Source organism: Abramis brama (genome assembly GCF_963993115.1).
Source record: "Abramis brama genome assembly, chromosome: 19".
Lineage (NCBI taxonomy): Eukaryota > Metazoa > Chordata > Actinopteri > Cypriniformes > Leuciscidae > Abramis > Abramis brama.
The window spans coordinates 20,785,577-20,806,157 of NC_139981.1; the positions used below are offsets into that span (position 1 = coordinate 20,785,577).

At 36.9% G+C, this 20,581-nt stretch overlaps 2 protein-coding genes across 8 annotated transcripts in view; both read right to left on the reverse strand.

The window, feature by feature from the left end:
* Nucleotides 1–986: 986 nt before the first annotated feature.
* On the reverse strand, nucleotides 987–11,466 carry pygl (phosphorylase, glycogen, liver). The gene is made up of 20 exons (XM_084093392.1): nucleotides 11,117–11,466; nucleotides 10,315–10,416; nucleotides 10,163–10,241; nucleotides 9,890–9,993; nucleotides 8,606–8,740; nucleotides 8,399–8,510; nucleotides 7,955–8,037; nucleotides 7,647–7,784; nucleotides 7,474–7,566; nucleotides 5,909–6,055; nucleotides 5,637–5,800; nucleotides 5,441–5,555; nucleotides 5,248–5,349; nucleotides 4,068–4,215; nucleotides 3,840–3,898; nucleotides 3,016–3,157; nucleotides 2,723–2,930; nucleotides 2,457–2,591; nucleotides 2,312–2,378; nucleotides 987–1,348 (listed from the first exon to the last, which is right to left on the reverse strand). Exons 1-20 carry the CDS (start codon nucleotides 11,357–11,359, stop codon nucleotides 1,160–1,162), a joined length of 2,565 nt encoding a protein of 854 aa, XP_083949518.1. The 5' UTR covers nucleotides 11,360–11,466; the 3' UTR covers nucleotides 987–1,159.
* A 501-nt stretch (nucleotides 11,467–11,967) lies between these two features.
* The window catches only part of trim9 (tripartite motif containing 9), a 28,010-nt gene continuing 19,396 nt past the window's right edge, over nucleotides 11,968–20,581 (reverse strand). For 2 of the 7 annotated variants that reach the window (XM_084094038.1, XM_084094037.1), the window contains 6 exons: nucleotides 19,966–20,104; nucleotides 18,598–18,636; nucleotides 18,071–18,374; nucleotides 17,623–17,727; nucleotides 14,213–14,375; nucleotides 11,968–13,431 (listed from right to left, as the gene is read on the reverse strand). In XM_084094038.1, coding sequence (XP_083950164.1) covers nucleotides 13,354–13,431; nucleotides 14,213–14,375; nucleotides 17,623–17,727; nucleotides 18,071–18,374; nucleotides 18,598–18,636; nucleotides 19,966–20,104 — 828 coding nt within the window. In that variant the 3' untranslated portion in view covers nucleotides 11,968–13,353. The remainder of the gene's footprint in view (nucleotides 13,432–14,212; nucleotides 14,376–17,622; nucleotides 17,728–18,070; nucleotides 18,375–18,597; nucleotides 18,637–19,965; nucleotides 20,105–20,581) is intronic. The other 5 variants (XM_084094040.1, XM_084094042.1, XM_084094041.1 and 2 more) reach the window with 3 other exon arrangements.

Sequence of the window (20,581 nt, forward strand, 5' to 3'; positions counted from 1 at the left end):
TCAAAATTGACTATACTTACTTTGTTTGCCTAAATTGATCGTTTTGTGGTGAACAATTCATCCATGCAAGTCAATCCACACAAAAAAAATTTTTGGCTTCGTAATCTTTAATCAAAATCTGAAAATGCCCCTCCCCTCTGCGTTGGAGGACCTTCCCTGATGACGTAGGTCTGAGGACTTGGGTTGGGAAAACGCTTAACCACTCCCCTCAAACCGTTAGTCTATGAGCAGAGATGGAGAGGAGGAGCGCTAGAGTAAAACCCTGCCCTCTGTTCAATATTCCGTTTCACTGGGAAACACGTCACAACACTGGAGAAAAGTCGTTTGCAACTTCCGGTTCACGGGGACTTTAATATTTTTTGTGTAAACGGTGATACTTTTTTTCAAGATTCTTTGATGACTAGAAAGATTTAAAAAGCCTTTATTTGAAATATATTTGTGTTAATATTTTTTTTTGTAACAATGTAAAAGTCTTTACTGTCCCTTTTGATCAATTAATGCCTAGTATTAATTTATTTTAAATAGAAACATCTTACTGACCACAAACTTTTGAATGATAGTGTATTTATTTGTTAGATGCTTACAGTGTATTCATTCAGGTTATAAATTTTGTGTTCCTTGAAATATATCCCGCAAACTTGCCATTGCAAGCGCTTGCTCTTTGGTAAAACTTTTCTTTTCTTTTGTACTACTAAAGTTCTAAATATTATTAGTTCTTATATATTAAAATATGTTGAACAGTGCAATTCTTTGTCTTCTGCATCTCATCACTCTCCTTTTTTTTCTAATTTTTTTTTTATTTTAGAATGAATTTTTGATAATAAATAATAATAATAATAATAATAACATATACAGTAGTGCTTTTCTTGACACTCAAGGCGTTTTACACATTTGGAGGGAGAAATCTCCTCAACCACCACCAATATACCTAAAATCAATATCTTGACTGATAGCTACAGTACTACATGAATAATTTGAATTCAATGTTGAATTAAAACATAATTTTTATTTTAGCTCTTTGTTAGTACAATCCATTCATTTAGAAAGTCATGCGTGAACATTTAAAAACTGAAAGCAAAACTGGAAAATGTATTCATACCAAGTAACTAAATTAACTTCTAACAAGTCTTCTCACGATTCTATAACTGCACTGACGTGTTCAGATCTTGCGTAAGGCGCGCGCGGTTTCCTCCAGGGCTTCACGTGGTTCACTGGGAGGAGGGATCTTCAGGTCGGTGGGCTCCACTCCCCAGATCTCAGTGGCGTAGTCTGTAATGGTGCGGTCGCTCGAGAACTTTCCAGAGGCCGCAATGTTCTTAATTACCACCCGAGTCCACTCTCTCGGATCCTGTAGACACAGACGGAGAAATATGGACCAGTTTAATTGAGTCTTTTTGTAATTTTCTGGAGCTTGACATCCATGGTCACTTTGACCTGGTGCTACATAGAAATTAGCTGTGTAATGATTCTTAAATCAAAATTTTGCCTTTTGTGTTTCACAGAAAAAAATTGCTTGGGGTTGGAAAATTATGAACTGAGTCCATATATAAAATAATGAGTAATGATAATAAAAGTTTACTCAATAATGACAATGTCATTAAATGAAATGAAATGAAGTGATAGTAAAAACTAAGCTTTTTGAAACTGAATCAACTGGATTAATAATATTGCAAAATGATTTACTGTTTCGAACATGCATACAGACATTTTACTAAACTAAATGTTTTTCATGTTTCTGTTAAATGTAAACTATAAATAATTAAATAACGTTAAATATGAATAATCGTTGTTCTTTTATTAATTTGTAATGTGTTTTTAGGCAGGACTTGGGCTAATTAGGCAATTTTTTTACTGTCCCTTTTTATTATACATGCATTTTCATTCAAATTCATTAAATTAATTCAAACTGAACATACATTATAAAACTGACCCGAGGTCAGCTAAAACAGTCTCTTACAGTGGTTCTAAACTAAAAGGCCCCCCATTGTCCACAAAAACATTCAAAGGCCTCATAACTTTAACGAATTGTCCCTGATTTACTGAATTAGACTCTAGCAGCGAACCATCACAATTCAAGAATTCAAAACCAATGTTCGAAACAGTGATGTAACAAAGTCTTGTTTTATTCCATGACGTGACCTGGCCAGTTTGATACGTGCTCCGAACCGCTGATTCAAAACAACAGATTCTCAAAGGTTTTGAAACTTCATTAGCAGTGTTCAAAAGCCGCCATAACTTATGAAATGAATGCTGAGCATTAAATGTATCTCTGACATGTGTGGTAGGCAGTAATGTGTGTGATTATGTTCACCTTATACAGAGCGCTGACTTTCTCTTGACACTTGACGTAAGACTCGTAGTCGGCGAAAACCTTAAACCTGGAGAAAAAATTTGGAGTGATGAGAGAGTAATGTAGGAATTTAAAAAAAGAAAGTGTGTCTGCATGTGCGTTTTACCGATCATGATAGAACAGCATGTTGATGATGTCGCTGAACATCTCAGGCTGTTTCGGTGAAAAATAGCCACTTTTAATCTGATTTATGGCCTGTTTCAGCTCCGGAAGATTCTCATAATATTGTAATGCATCATAGCTGCGCACACACACACACACACACACACACACACAAAGAAATGGTTAATGTCTTCACACAAGCACAAAGATTGAATGACATTTACTGAGCATCCATTTCCATCGATTTAATCTCTCCGTCTCATCCTCTACCCTTCTTTATCCATCTCTGCTACATCTTCCACCCTCATGCCAAAGATGAAGAGGTTTTCTTCTCCGGCTTCTTCTGCCATTTCCACGTTGGCACCATCCATTGTGCCAATGGTCAGCGCCCCATTCAGCATGAACTTCATGTTTCCGGTTCCGGACGCCTCCGTCCCCGCGGTGGAGATCTGCTCCGACAGGTCTGTAGCTGGGATCACTGCACATAAAACACAGATGAACAGGAATTCATGCATTAATACACAGAAAACACCATACCCAGTTTATTATTAAACCATAGTTACCTTTCTCTGCCAGTGACACTCTGTAGTTCTCCAGGTAAATGACCTTCAGTTTATGGCCAATCACAGGATCGTTATTGACGACATCAGCGACAGTGGTGATCAACTTAATGATCATCTTTGCCATGTGATATCCAGGAGCAGCCTGCGGAAACAAACATAATAAAACTTGCCATTCAAAAGTGTTTTATTTTATTTTGAGATAACTTTTATTTAGCAAGGATGCACTAAATTGATCAAAAGTGATATTTATAATGTTTTAGGACACCATTAGGCCGCTTGATGGAGTTTTTTCGGTTCCTTGCCACTGTTGCCTTTGGCTTGCTCAGTTGGGGATATTTTGGGGATATTTAATTTTATTCTATCAATCAATAAATTCCACTAGAAACAAACTTTGTTGTATTATTTTATTTTGATACTGTGAAGCTGCTTTGATACAATCTGTATTGTGAAAAGCGCTATACAAATATACTTGATTTGATTTGATTTGATAATGTTACAAAAGAAATATATTTTAAATAAATGCTGTTCTTTAAATAATGTATTATGGTTTTCCACAAAAATATTAAGCAGCACAACTGCTTTCACAGTTGCACCAATCAGCATATCAGAATGATTTCTGAAGGATCATGTGACACTGAAGACTGGAGTAATGGTTGCTGAAAATTCAGCTTTACAATCACAGGAATATATTACATTTTAAAATATATTCAAATAGAGCACTATTCTAATAATATTTCATAATATTACTGTCGCTCTTTGAATGGTAGTGTACATATTGCAAATCAGTGCATGTGAGTGTGTTTGGAAAAGGTTGTTTGTTTTACCTTGCCCCCGATAATCACAGTCCGTGGCACAAACGGTTTCGTGGGGCTCCTCTTGATTCCTGTGTGTGAAACAGGTGAAAAACTTCAATATCTTAGTCAAAGAGAGTAAATAATGGCAGAATTTCATTGTTTACTTCTACATGGGAGAATGCTTTTCGAAAAACATCCCAAAAAATTACACTTTAGCTGTTAAAAAGTGTGCGAGTGTGTGTTTGTGTGTGTACATACGGTTGTACATGGTGATGACGTGGAGGCAATTGAGAAGTTGTCGTTTGTATTCATGTATTCTTTTCACATGGACGTCAAACATGGATGCGGGATTTACGTCCACGTTGTACTCCTTCTCCAAATACTGTGCAAACTTCAGCTTGTTATCCTACACACAGAAACATGTGAAAAAATTAACTGCAACTGACTTTGAATTGAAATTACCACATTTTAAGAATGATACCATTCATCTGGTGATACGAGTCAGTAATGCCCACAGAAAACCTCTAACATGGTGAACATTTACATAAAGACTGTCCAAAAAAAGTCCAAAACAGTTTGTCACTGGGGCAGAAAGAGTACATATCACTCTAAAGTACTAATATGCACTTTTGATGGGTAGCTAAGTGGCCCTAAAGGGTACTGCCCCAGTGATAAGCTGTTAAACTGTCCAACTTGGCCATTCAAATCTGTAAACCCTAACGCTCAAAATAATTAATTGGTTTGAGTAGGACAAACTTAAATTAAACTAATTAGTTCAGTCAAATTAACTTTCATGAGTATTTAGTACTTTCTTTTTCATTCAAGTTCACAGAACTGATATATTTTAAGTATACTGTTTCATTGTTTTGAATTTTATGAAATTATTTCTTTTAATTTAGACGAACTTAAGTTTAACTGAAGCGGCTGGGATGTCCATTTCCCAGCATGCTTTGCCGATGGCACTCGAAAGGGAGAGTAAATGCTAAAATTAAATGTAATATAATGTTGTTGTTTTTCTTTTTGTGCAAGATTAATGTTAAGTGGGAGATTTAGTAGTGATTAATGTTTTGTTATGCTAATTTAGAAGAATTTCAGTTAATGTTTGTTTTAGGATAGTTACCATCATGGTGACAAGTGGTGCACTTGAGAGCAAATAAAAGCTTTATATTGCTGCACTCATACAGCAAGTGCTACTGTATAACATACTATTGTTAACATGTTAACAGATTAATATATTAGCAAACTAGCTTGTTAAAGCTAGCTAAGTTTATACTAATAAAAGTGTTCAAATTGAGATTACATTAAAGTTTTAAGTTTTATGATTTGATTAAGGTAACTGATTGCCTTAAATTTTTTGAGTTTTACCAACTTATTCGTGTTTACAGTGCATGGATAAGATTTACAAATGCATTGATATGAGAGGAGTGTGCGTTTTGACCTGTTTGACTTTGGCTACATCTCGGATGAAGGCGTCATCGTCAACCAGATCATTCAGCTTCTGCAGCTCAGTCAGATCTTTTACATACTCTTCACCGATAGCCTACAAACGCACACACAAAAAAAACATATGAAATTAATTGAACTGAAAAAATATGTTATAAAACAGAAAAACATGTGTATGTGTGTCGGACCTCTGCAATAAGATCGGCGAGTCCTGGATTGCAGAGGAGCAGCCAGCGTCGTGGCGTGATGCCGTTGGTTTTATTCTGAAATTTCTCTGGTTCCAGTTCGCTGAAGTCTCGGAATCTATATCATTACATACAAAATAATCAGCGATGGGATGTAGGATTGCGTGTTTGTGAGTGAGTGAGAAAGAGAAAGCCCTACACGTCTCTTTTGATGATGTCTGAGTGGATCTCAGCAACTCCATTGACCTTGTGTGAGCCCACGATGCAGAGATGAGCCATGTTCACTCTCTTTCCCTCTCCCTCCTCGATCAGAGACATCCTGCGGATTCGATCCATATCATCTGGAAACAGAGATGCTACATACTACACACACACAGACATGCATACAGTACATAAACATTAATGCTAGGTTTACTTGTGTATGTGGGTTTTCAAAAATGGGCAGTCCTCTATTATTTGGAGTGTACTCACATCCAGGTGTGTTTGGTTGATCTTGTATATGATCTGCAGGTGTCGGGGTAAAAGCTTCTCCATCAGTTCGACTGGCCAGCGCTCCAGAGCCTCAGGCAGAACCGTGTGGTTGGTGTATGCAAATGTTTTCTTAGTGATATTCCAGGCCTAGATTCTCACACAGAAGAACTCACTGTGAGTAATCATGTTGCCTTGACAAATGTTTTGGAATTGCACTCACGCTTATTTGCATTTATTTAGTAAATCTGCCCCAAAATGTCTAAATTTAACTCATCTTAGAGCTTTCAAGCCACTTCATCAAACTGAGCACAGTATTAAAGCATCAGTTTAATTTTAGCATTATTCATACACTTGTAATATTTTGAAATAGCTTTTATTTTTAGATTTTCAGGGTTCACTTTTACTTTGTTTTAGAAATTGTATTATGTGCTTGTGTCATTTTATCCATTCATTATTCTTAAAGGTCCCGTATTATGCCCCTTTTCACAAGATGTAAAATAAGTCTCTGATGTCCCCAGAGTGTGTATGTGAAGTTTCAGCTCAAAATACCCAACAGATCATTTTTTACAGCATGTTTAAATTGTCATTTTTGGGGGCTCAGAAAAACGCGCTGTTTTAGTGTGTGCCCTTTAAATGCAAATAAGCTGCTGCTGGACGACCCAGGGGGCGGAGCTTCACGAGCTCGCGCTCAGTCTGTCAGGACAATTTCATCTCACGGAATGATGATAATATCAGAAACTCTCAGTAACGGTGTTCATTTCGAGTCGGACAATAATGCCTACAGAGTCAGAGTGCTGTATAGAGATGGAACAGGTATAGTTTAGTCGTTTATTTACGGTTATTATAACGTATTTGTCATCTGCTTGTATGTATCCATTATTTATTAGTAGCCTACAAGTCTGCTGTTTCGGACCAGGTCCGAATGATGATCAAACATATACTGATGAGTTTAAGAAAGTTTATTGTACATCACACAAAAGATGAAGCGTCAGTTTTACTTCAGAAAATCACCATAAGAGCTGAGTAAACACAGTAAGTTATAAGAAGTGCGCAAGTACATAAACGAATTTCGGTAGAGTTGAGGGAGCATTCCTGTGGGCGGAGGTTAGTCAAAAAACTGTTCTAGTGACGTCATTAAAGAAGGAAGTAGAGGGATGTAGTCCAAACGGGCCGTTCGATGTAGGCGACTTCTGTTAAATAAAATATCTCGCTTGGCATTGAACTTTGAGCTTTATAATTTTACAGATATTATTTATACTCTAACAACAACATTACACACTAACTAAAGTTAGAAACATGGGATCACGAAGAACGGGACCTTTAAACTTACTTTATTTAAACTAGTCAGTTATTCATTAATATCTATATTTTATTTTAGCTTTATTTCAATTATGAACAGAAAAGTTTTAGTTTTAGTGCTCTGACTTATTGTACCACATCATTTCTAACTTATTGGACTTCAGTTTGTGTTTTCTCAACATTTGAACAATTAAAACACATGATAAACACATCTGTATGCATGTTGTATGGGCTGTCACAGTGTATCATAAATGTATGAATCTTACTGCATCCCAGTCCAGTTTCTCAATGTCCACAAATATCCTCATCAGCTCAGGTATGGCCATAGCAGGATGAGTATCATTTAGCTGGATGGCAACCTGAAACACAGACATGAAGAATCTAAATGACTGTCTTTAAAGTTCAATTAGTTCAAACGGTTGTGTGTAGTAAAGCTGACCTTATCAGGGAAGCTGTCGAATGACAACGGTCCAGAGCAGTTTCTCTTCGAGGTCTTAAAACGGCGAATCACATCTTGTAGAGTTGCTGCCACCACAAAATATTCCTGCTTCAAACGCAGCTCCTTTCCCTCGAAAAACTACAACACACACCAATTGCAAAGTGTCAAAAAATGTGAGATAAAATTTCTGACCAGCTTAAACTGGATAAATGAAACCTAATTTTCTGCAGACAATAATGAATGGAGTTTAAACACAGAAAAGCCATTTAAACCTCAATCTGCCTCAAAGAGGGTGAAATAAAACTTACATTGTCATTTGGATAAAGCACGCGGGAAATGTTTTCTGCTAAGTTACGGTCCAAAACTGCCTGGATATAATCACCAACATTAACTGTAAAAAAAAAAATCATCCATCATTGAATTATTACATATAAATTCCAATAACATTAAGTTCACGACCTATTATGCTTCCATTTAAATGATAAAAATGAAGCTTGATTTCATCCATGCAAGCAGTTGAACACTTTTTATTCAAATCTATTTTTATATGCTACATTATATCTTGAAAAATTCTGAAGACCTTTGGAATAATATGCATTAACTGCATCATAATAAAACCAAAAAATAGGCTCAATTATGATTTTATATTGATTTTAGTAATAAAAGATTTTCAAGAGTTTGTCTTATAAGGAATTATAATTTAAAAAAAGTCAGATAAATTGGATTGGTGACCCATTGTGTGAATGACTCACAGTCTCGGAGATTGAAGTCGTTGGGAGCGCGTGCAGACCACAGGCGCATGGTGTTCACCGTATTATTCATGTAGCCGGGGATCGGCGTGTCGTACGGCATTGCCAGGACCACCTGCACCACAAACATGCATTACAAACCTGGCCAGAGTACCTTAATGCTATCTTGTGGGTGTGTATGTTCTTGTATGCATGTAGCTGTTTTCAGACCTGTGTGTTAACCCATTTCGGCTCCTTTCCCTCCTCTTCCTCCACATGGCCATAGAAATGCACGGGCAGCATGAACTCAGGACGGGCCTTCTCCCAGGGGTTACCATACCTTAACCAATCATCTGCTTCCTCAACCTACAATGATACAGCGATGATGATGAAGACGACGCCAGTGTCAATATGCACTGGTGGACACAGTACTCAGATCTAGGTCAGGTTAAAGTTCAGGTGTGTGTGTGTATTTTTTTTACACAAACACACCATTTTCAATGTCCCTTTGTAAATAAATTGAGCCACTGTTTCTTATCAACCTACTACTGCGTGCACAAGATCCTCATTGGTCCATTATTGGTCCAGTATTATCAGTTTTGCGGCAAGCTCACATGCAACAGGCCAGTGACCACAAACGCAATGGACTCCTGGCCCATATGCATTGATTTTTATGCAGACGCTGACCAACAAAAAAATGTACTGCAAACTACCCACAATTTTGTGTAAATGCAAAATGTATTTTTTAAAACATAAATTTGGCATAATTAGATATATAAATAATAAATAAATAAATAAATAAATATATATATATATATATATATATATGTATATATAAATATATATGTATATATAAATATATATGTATATATAAATATATATAAAATATATATAAATATGTATATATATATATATATATATATATAAAATATAAAAGAAAATAACTAATAAAACTTACTAATACTAATACTTACTTAATACTTACTAATACTACTAATACTTGTTTAAATATACAATATTTTAAATATAAAATTTTATATTTGAGCATTTTTTTGTATTCTGGAATATATTTAAAAAATAAATCAGAAGATATATAAAAATATTTGAGAAATTATAAATAACAAACTTATCAAAGTATATTTTTATTTAAATATATTTTAGATTTTTGTTATGTATTCTGAAATATTTTTAATAATATTTGCTAAAATATATGAGAAAATATAAGTAACTAAAATGTATCAAAAATATATTCATTTAAATATATTTTGGGAATTTCTTGTATTCTGAAATATATTTAGAAATATATATAAAATACATAGAAATATAAGAGAAAATATAAATAACTAAACCTTATCAAAATATATTTATTGAAATATATTTTTGCCAATTTCTTGTATTCTAAAAATATAATAATGTATTTTTGCCATATGGGTCAGAAGTACTATAACAAACAGTACTAGGAAAGTATCAGAAACTTGTGTATGAGAACTTTTGTTTGCCAGCCATCAAATTCACCTGCCAGCCATCTTTAATTTTCTGGTTGAAGATTCCATACTCATATCGGATCCCATATCCATAAGCAGCCAGACCCAGTGTCGCCATGGAGTCGAGAAAACAAGCTGTGGATCGCTCACACACACACACACACACACACACAGAGTAAATATCACTATTAACTTAGATCATGTTATTATTTGTATAGTGTGTGTGTGAGAGAGAGAGAGAGAGAGAGAGAGAGAGAGAGAGAGAGAGAGAGAGAGAGAGAGAGAGAGAGAGAGAGAGAGAGACCTGCTAATCTTCCCAGCCCTCCGTTGCCTAATCCGGCATCTTCTTCCATCTCTTCAAGATCCTCCATATCCAACCCCAGCTAGAAGGAAAAAGAGAGGTTTACAGACAGCCAGACGCACAGATGGATGAATGAGTGTTTTGTTCTCTCTCACCTGGTAGATTGCCTCATCACAGGAGTTCTGCAAACCCAGATTAATCATGGTGTTCTGGAGCGCTCTACCCATGTAGAACTCCAACGACAGGTAATATACACGCTGAAGCACATAGAAACACACACACACACACACACACAAATCAGTCTTTCTAGAGAAACTGCATTCTTGGATTATGCATTGGGTGCACGTTTTGACATTAATTTCCATTACTTTTCTATACATTTCTAATTGTAATAATATATTTTAGTTAAAAGCTGTGCATAACTAGAAAAATATTTTTTGTTTAATAATTACTATAAAATTGTATTAATTTTTATGACTTTTCAGGACTGGGAATCACAATAAATTAAAAATTCCCTAATATATCCAGGTTGGTCATGGCAGTTGGAACCCTGTTATTAATAATCACAACCAACTGGAACTAATACTTTATTTCCATCCATAAAACTTTAATACGTGATGTTTTAAAGATTTGTGCACATGTCTTGATTAACCTGACTGACAATTTAAACAACCTGCTAATCTTATAATAATTAAAAATGACCAACAACAACAACAAAAATATTCGAAAACAGATAAAAATCGCATTACCATTTTTCTTGTATTCCAATAAAAGGATACACTGTTATACTTTAACTTAATACAAGTCAATATTTTTTTTTAAATATAGCCTATTTCAATAAGTTGGAATCAGTTTTAACTTTGGCAAAATGACAAATAGTCAGTCAAATTAGTCATTAATAATAGTCAAAGGTACCAAATGACTATTTATGGGACTTTTTTCTTCTTCCTGACTCACCTTCGGGTCGGCCTCATAGTAGAACTGCTGTGTTCGGATCCAGCGACCCACCAGATGATCCCGCACCGTGTGCGCGAGCGCGAAATAATAATCCCGCGGCGTCGCGACGTTCCTGTCTTTGACCAGCGTGAAGTGCAGGTGTCGGTTGAAGCCCTTCTTGAGCTCCGCCACATTCTCCACACCGACGATCCCTCTGATGCTGATCTGCTTGCGTTTCTCCTGGTCCGTTAGAGGGGTCGCCATCCTGAAGCTCACCGGTTACTCCGAGCGCAGCGCACGGGGGTCACAAGCCCCATATTTTTATAGGGGGAACAGAGGGAGGGACAAAGTTTTTCCCTCCTTCTCTCATTGAACTGTTTTTTTAACCATGGCAAATATATTGCAGTATTTGAATCAATGACGTGAAGTCCATACGGTTCATATTCAAAAAAAATAAGGCTTTTTTTTTTGATTTACGCAATTTAATTAATAGTAAAAATCCATAACATTTAATTGGATAATCATTACGTATTTTAATTAATATAATTAATTAAATAATCAATTATTCAATTGAAATAAGTAAGGATTACTCGGTTCAATTTCATGAAATTTTACCATTAACTAAATCTGTAATAAAAAAAATGATATAGGCCTTTATAAATATATATATATATATATATATATATATATATATATATATATATATATATATATATATATATATAATAGGCATATAACAAATATTAACCATGTATTAAACCACATTACTACTCTGATTAAATAGATTACCATTAATAAAAAAATTGACCATAGCAAATTTGCACACATTTTGCACAAACTATTTTCGCAGGGAAATGACAGACAGCTTTTTATTGCACCTAATCCAGTTTATTGAGCATATAACTTTACAGATAACAATTCAGACACAATAATAATAATAATAATAATAATAATAATACATTTCTTATAATGGGATTAATTTATTAAAAAATACAATTTACAATGGGTGAAATTTTCCTGTCACGCACCCAAACATTCGGTTGTTTGTTGAGCATAAACTGCTCAACAAACAGATAAAGTACAGCACCTGCCCCATTTTTTTAACCCCACCAGTGGGATTTTAAATATTTTTTAAAATGCAAAAGTACATCCTTTATGGTAAACTTATAGCCAATGCTTCAAGCAGCTACACTGTATGCTGTCTTGTTTAAATTTCTCTCTTTGCAGCTCTATTGTTTTATATTGCAATATTTTCTCACATTGAACAAAAGCAGCACCAGTTATTTGTTTAGCATTTGCGTTTAGCTTGTGCACATTTGAGGCAGCAAAGGAGAAATAAAACAGAGAGAGACAGAGAGAAACAAACGTGTATTCATTCTCATCTCTCCATAATACGTTATGCAAGGCTGTGGAAATGCCAGTGTGTTTGTGTGCATGTGTTTGTGTCCCAATTAGTGTTTTCTATTCTGTTCAACAAACAGAAAGCCATTACCTCCTCACTGACACACATTCAGCTCATTCTGGCATTCTCTAATACATCCCAAATGTTTGCTCATCGACTGTGAATGTGGAGAGAAGGTTAGAAATATCTCATTTTGATCGAGGTGTAATATGACAGAGTTTAGGTTTAGGGATCGGGTTTGGTCAGGGTTTATAGTTTGAGTTCCAGGATAGGGTTTAATATATATAAGATTAACTGAGGCATAATATGCGCAATGAGGCTGTAATATAAGATATTGTACTCTAGTTTCTGTCCCCATCTGCAATTAAAATTCCCTTTATATGCAACAGAACGTTTCTATATACCGGTAATGTAAAATGCATCCTCTAAGGTCTAACACATCAGTAACTTATTTCTAAGCTTAACTTGACACAGAGGATTTTATCATGAAACAACACTCTGTTAAGATCCAGTAAGCTTGGAGTTCACATCCATGAGCACCTTTTCCATAAAAACAACAATGACAACATCAATAATGATAATAATAATAATAATAATATCTAGAAAAAGAGTAAGAAAGAGAGAAAAATGATTCAAGAATTCCAATAATTTACCTCACATACATCAGGGTCAGAGTTAAGGTTAGGGTTAAGTTGACCCTAACAGGTCCATTTACATTTCTGATCTCTCAGACCTTGTTAAAACGTATTAATGACTGTCAACAGCAAAATCCCCTGCCAAGTACTCACAGCTGAATCCATGTGCACTTGTCTGTGCGTGTGTGTCTGTATATGAATGTGTATCAGTCGAGGACTCTTCAGCAGACGGAGCCTGCAGCTTCAGACTCTCCAGGTGTATAAAAATCAGGAATAGGCAGCCCAGAATGAAGAGTCACCTATTAAAAGAAATACACACAAAAATATTCAAGATATATCTTACTGCTCATAAAAAAGCCTTTTGGTTCAAGTTTATGATAGTATATGAAAGGCACACCCTAAGTAAAATGTGCTTTTCACAACTGATGTGGTAGTTAACGGAATCAGGACGATGAAGATCAAATATTAGCTTTATTTAATAAACACAAAGAGAATACATATGAAGGCACAGAGAATCATAACATAAACTACTCACATTACAGACGAGAACTGATAATGAACTGAATGAGACGGAGTATAAATACACAGCGAAACTAATTGACAGACAGCTGAGTGTAAACAGTAGCCAAGGAGACTAGCTAGGATGCAATTAAGACTAAACTGAACTCAAGCACATGAAACAAACACACAGGAATGAAACTAAAAACAGGGGAGAGGGATAATCCATGGCTAGCTGTGCATTAAACTATTTTATTGCATGCCTTCCAGCCAATCAGATTCGAGTATTCAGACAGACCATGGTATTAATGTTTTTATTGAACATTGATGGAGCGACATATTTTGTGTGAAAATAAATCATAAAAGTGGTTTGTTTGTTTAAAAATCTTATAAATGTATGAGGTGGCAAGGTGTTTGAAGACGAACAAAAGTAGGCTGATTAACTGACAGAATTTTCGTTTTAATTCGAATTAACATTTTAAGTGCTAATTACATTTAATAAAAATTACAATATAATACATTTTCATTTAATTGCAAATTTTTAAGTATGCAAAAGCAGTGAATGAATGAAATGAATGTTACCTGAACATTGCGGTTGAGGCTGATAGCTGGGTAGTACATGCCCTCTAGTGTGTTGAAGGCAACGGGTCCCTGTTGCTCATCATTTATCAAAAACAATAGAATCCCACGAGAGAAATCCAGCAGAACACCCACAGTCGCCCCTTTACTTATTCCTCCATCCGTACTGAGAGAGGGAAAAGAGAAAGACAGAATAAATGAAAGATGATGCACTGACCAAATAGTGTGAAAGACCTATTATAGACCCTCTAGTTTGACTCAATAAACACATTCAAAATACAGAAGTGCATTTTATTTGCAACAATTAACATAAATATATTCGCAATCTAAGCCTGTTAGCCTGCTGTTACCCTTGACCTCTTTCTACTGCATGTGAATAATATGAATTAACAGCAGGTGGCAGTAATGCATCGCGTTTTTTCACTTGTATGTGCTGTAAGTGATTTCAGCTGTTTTTATTAGCTTCATTCATTAATTCAATGAAGCATGCACTTTGTAACCAAGGGCAACAGTGAACATTTGCTGAGATGCTTTATCAGCCTTTTTTTCCCCAATAATTTCTTTCAATAATTTCATAAATTATATTTATGGTTTGGTTCAAACCTAACATTTTGATTTAATAATAATCAAAAAATGTATATTAATAAAAAAAATATATATATATTTTTTTAAATCTAAGAATTCACTTTGGATAAAACTATAAACAATTTGTTAGTCAATGTTTAATTACATTTATTTAGTATAAATAAAGACAACTGTAACAAATGTCTTGGTTACAAATGTAACCCTGGTTCCCTGAGAAGGGGAATGAGACACTGCGTCTGAACAAGACACCATGAGGAATGCCTCCAGCGTGACCGCTGTCTGAAGCACGTGCTAACACGCGACAATATCATTGGCCGACGACAGTCTGTGACATCACTACCAGTGCGACCGTGAATATAAAAGGGCACCTGTAGTGCACATCATTCTCTTCTTTGTCTGAAGCAGACGTAAGCAGGCAAGCCCGAAGCATGGCAACGAGACGCAGTGTATTGTTCCCCTCCCCAGTAAACCAGGGTTACATTTGTAACTGAGACGTTCCCTTTTGAATGGGAACTTTCGTAGTGTGTCTGAACAAGATTCTATGGGGAACAAATGCCCACTACGCCATGCTAAGGGGAAATGTCTAAGTACACGAAAAAGACATATCAGACTTATATGCCCAACTCAGGTGCACCAGCAGTGGAACTGTCAGTAACGAAATTGCCTACGGTCACTACCCAAGTCTCACGCCCTATACAAGGAAAACCCTGGCCTTTTTAAACTTCCTCCCTTCCTCGCAGGGCCAAGCGATAGAGCCCGGTCCGAGGGCAGGACTCAAGGGTCTTGTATGTCAGCTCTGAATGCTAGACATCACCTTTAAGGGAACCTGGCCTGGGAATACCTAATTCCCTAGCCTGTCACTACCTCTAGGGGGAGCAAGAGAATCCCTGCTCTACCTCTAGGATACCCCACTTAACCATAAAAACTCACTTATCAAGGGGATCTGCAAAAGCGCTAGCTACTACCACTCAACCTCGCTGTCTTATAGAGGTATGATTCCAGGATTTGGACAGTGATCATCTCGGGGAGAAGAGGACCCAACTCGAAAACCCTTAACAGTTGGGGAGGGTCACTCTTCAGAAGAACCTGAAGGCCTGCAGGAAAAAGGGAGTTAACCGTTTTAGTGTTAACTACAATCAGCTGTTCTCATACCAAGATCTCAAGACTCAAGACATTTGCCAAAGTCCCATTACAACAAAAAGAGTTTGCAAGTCTGAGCAAAAAACGCTTTCCGTCGATTACCAAGAGATCAGTCTGAGGCTTGTCTAGTAGATATAAAGGTTTCCAAGAATCACACTGAGCTCTTCTCAGGGAGCAGAGGACTCTACTTAAAGACCCTCAAGTGGGGGTCCTAATCAACGCTCACCATGAAGACTTCACTATTCATGGCAAACCCCTCAAACTGCTGTCTTCAGACTAAGATTTGCACTAGGATCTTTACAACAGGAAGGGTTCGCAAATCTGGGCCGAATGCCACATCCCGTCGGGTTCTAGAGATCGGAAGAGCTCTTCTTGGTGAACAGAGGACCCATTCTTAACACCCGAACAAGGAGAGGGTTCTGGTGGGTTTGCAAAGCTGGCGCCAAAGCCATTCTTCGTAAGGGTTCTCGAGATATGCGCTGTAAGGAATCTTCCTACTTAGTAGACCCCAATATCTGGGGGAGGAAGATTCAACCTTGAGCAATCATCAAGTCTACTGTTTACAGGTACTGGGAGGGACGCCAATTTTAACTGGAGAGCATCCTCAACTTGTGCACTAGCATTAGTCAGACTAGGCATGCTTCACAGCTTACATTTAGATCCTACATCTGCAGATCCTTCAGCAGATCAGTCTGGTACGCCTACGGCACAGCCATTGTGTGCAGTGTACCCCCGGCCTGGCCCGTTGCCGCATATGCCCTGCCATTCAAACAAGATGTGGTACGCAGCGGCTTGGATGGCAGGGTTTGGAGCCTTCAATGATGATGCCTAACCCACTGAGCGATAGCTGGTTAGCGTCTCTTCAACGGAAGGCATCATCACATATCCGTGCTCGCGCATTCCCCCTACATTCGCATTACTAGCATGATGACAGATGAATGCAGGCCGAATATGGTTTCATCCATGATCTCTTCCATGATCTCTCAACCTCAGCATGGAGATCCAGAAGGCGGCTCAAAGGAACGGGACGGTTATGTCCAGACAGATATCGCTCGTCCAACCTGGCACAAGCGAACTCCGATCTCTTGCCTCCAAGGGAGATCTAGTCTCTCTGTGGCATGGGCCCTCCAGAAGCTCCTCATATGTGGATCATATCACCAGCTTCTTCACTCTCCTCAGCCACATCCTGCTCTTCCTGGCTGGCAGCCAGCAGATCTGCTGGATTGGATGATACAAGTGATAGCATGTCCTGATCCAGCAATTCTCTCGTGTCGGCAGCAGAAGAGTGAGAAAGATCCATATTTTCTCAAACTCTTCAGCCAGACTGACTTGCGACCCCTAACATCTCATTCTCCGCTTTGCCTCGGTGTTCGCAGGTCCTGAGCCGTGGAGGCGCAGACGCTTGTCCTTTGAGACAAGGGACACACGTGAACAGAACTTCTTCATTGAGAAGCTCTCACAGTGCGCCCATTCAGCCCCATCAAGGACTGAACGTGCATACTCCTCGACCAAGCACATAACGCACAAGTCATGTGTGTCCTCGGGTGTCAGATACCTTTGACAAGGAGGCACACACTTCCTAAATTGTTAGGCAGTGGAATTTTTTTTGCCTAAACACGTTGCAAACAAACGGTTCCTGAAGACAAAGATTATAATGACGTGTACTACAGGCGCCCTTTTATACTCACGGTCGCACTGGTAGTGATGCCACAGACTGTCTTCGGCCAATGATATTGTCGTGTTTTAACACATGCTTCAGACACCGGTCACGCTGGAGGCATTCCCCATAGCGCCTTGTTCAGACGCAGTGCGAATTCCCAATTGAAAGGGAAACAGGTTTACACCATGATTTTCAATTAGATCAATATAAAAATGCACTTTAAATAAATGACACTATAGTTTTACTTTTTTCAGTGTATATCAATGAAGAAATTCAAAAATACAAAATAATGTATTTTTAATATATTTAAATTATTTAAATACAAAATAATTAATTAAATGACACCATCATTTTACTTTTTTCAGTGAAGAAATTCCAAAATAAAATAAAATAAATAAAATAAAATGACATAAAATAACATAAAATAAAAGTTCCAAATCACAAACATGCACACATAGACAAACATTAATTCATACCGGTTGGTGTGCGAGTTGTTATGCATGAACCAGGAGCGGTTGTTGTCCACATACATGGCCCAGGCTTTATCATCCTTCCCCAGCATTACGTCCTTCATGACATCAGCCCGGGCGATCCCAAATGCAGGATCAGGGTGGTTGTCATAGCGATCGATGGTCATCTCCCAGTAGTGCACACCACGAGAGAACCCTGTATTGCCCATGACAACACGGTCGTCGTAACTGTTACACGTCACCGTGAGGTTGTCGTTGGACAATATGATGTCAGGGTGGGCCGATGCAGGGTCAAAGGTGAACCAGGCAACTGCAGAAAAAGCACACACACATACAGTCATGAAGGCTGGTTGAGCTCCGATTTACAGTAAGAATGATAGTCCAGATTAATTTAAGAACACAGAGACACTGCAAATAAATCTCGCAAACACACTCTCTCATTCACACACACACACACACACACACACGAATAGACAAGAAAGGGTGTATGAGGTTAACATAATTATGATGTTCAGATATTCAGGCATTCATACCTGCTGCCAGAGTTTTACTACCATATGAAGGCAGACTCACTGAAATCAAGAGAAAGGAAGAGATGGGAAAAGAGCGAGAAAAGGTTGGAGAGAAAAAGAAAAGCGGAAGAGGCAGAGGCAGAGATATACAGAGGAAAGAAAAAGCAGAATGGGTGGAAGGAGAGAAAAAAAGAAAGTAACAGAATTGGGTACTGAAAGAGAGCAAGGAAAGCAGCAGATCAGGGAAGCTGGACTTATTCAGCGCTCACATGTAAAGAACAATTATAGAGAGTCAATAATGTTAATAGCACATTAACAGTGATGTTAATTTATATTAGTATCAGACATTCAATGGTACTCATAAAGACCTCATAACAGTAGACTATCAGGGTGATATCACTGGCACTTTCCATGAATAGGGTAAAACCTAACGACTAAATATTATATGAGCATTATATGATTATATGAGCTTTTATTTTCTATTTATTTTAAATGAAGATTTTGCAACACTGCAACCAAAATTTGGGCCATGCAGTTTTAAACCATGACTTGTGTGATTTCATTATTTTCTAGCAAGCAACATTAGAAGCTAGAAAAATATAAATCCTGCACACTAAAGTTTGCATCATCACAAAAATATTTTAATGAGAAATGCTTTGGTCAATCAACCACCCGAAGGCCTACAAATATATATAAGAGTAGTGTGCGGGATTTATATTTTGTAGTCTATATTGTATCTTAATCCAACGCTTGATTTGGGTGTGCGAGGCACAATATATATATATATATATATTAATTGTAGCAATAAACATTAAGATAAACATATAAAATAAATATTAAAAAGATTAATATAGTAAAATCTAGTCATATAAATATTTATATTAAATATACATATAAAAACAATATTTATAAAATCAACAGCAAAAAAAGTTATTTTTAACAATGTTTTTATTTATTTTTGAATATCAATTCATAGATACTGATTTATGATTATGTCAAGAAGGTCAAAAGTGTGACAGGCCAAAAATCCCCATTTTAAGGAGATAAAGGCATTTAAAACTAGCTAACTTTGCATGCTAGGTTAATTTTATGTTAGAAACCAGTTTATCAAATGTATCTGATGGTTTTACAACAAAAATGTAGACCTCCAAGTCCTTAAAAAGTCACAAGACACCAACTAGTAATATATATATATATATATATATATATATATATATATATATATATTATAATATATCCTATTTGTAGAAACTGCCCACTATATTGGCATTACTAATACAAATCTGATGTTTTATTTTGCCCTGACATGCTCAAGCTTCCCTGTGCATTAAGAGTGACAGCATTCAATAGTAAGGTGTGTGAGTGTATCAGTGATATAACATCTCTTACTTTCTGATGTCTGCATGACAAGCGTTTTGCTGTACTGGCCGACTCCACTGGAGTTAAACGCTTTAACACGGCATTTATAAGTGCTGTTGAAGTGCAGACCGTCCACAGTGCAGATCATCTCTGTACCAACATACACTTCCTGTAGAATACACACTTCAGTTAGTAAACACACGTGGTTAACTGTCTGAAATAGCAACTAGGGTACTGCTTACTGTATATACTCTATGCGGCCTACTATTTTTTAAACAGTATACATTGGGGAGAACAAGTATTTGATACACTGCCGATTTTGCAGGTTTTCCTACTTACAAAGCATGTAGAGGTCTGTAATTTTTTATCATAGGTACACTTCAACTGTGAGTGACGGAATCTAAAACAGAAATCCAGAAAATCACATTGTATGATTTTTAAATAATTAATTTGCATTTTATTGCATGACATAAGTATTTGATCACCTACCAACCATTAAGAATTCCGGCTCTCACAGACCTGTTAGTTTTTCTTTAAGAAGCCCTATTGAAGCCCACCGTATTGAGGGGAGGATGGATGGGGCCATATATCGCGAGATCTTGGCCAACAACCTCCTTCCCTCAGTTAGAGCATTGAAGATGGGTCG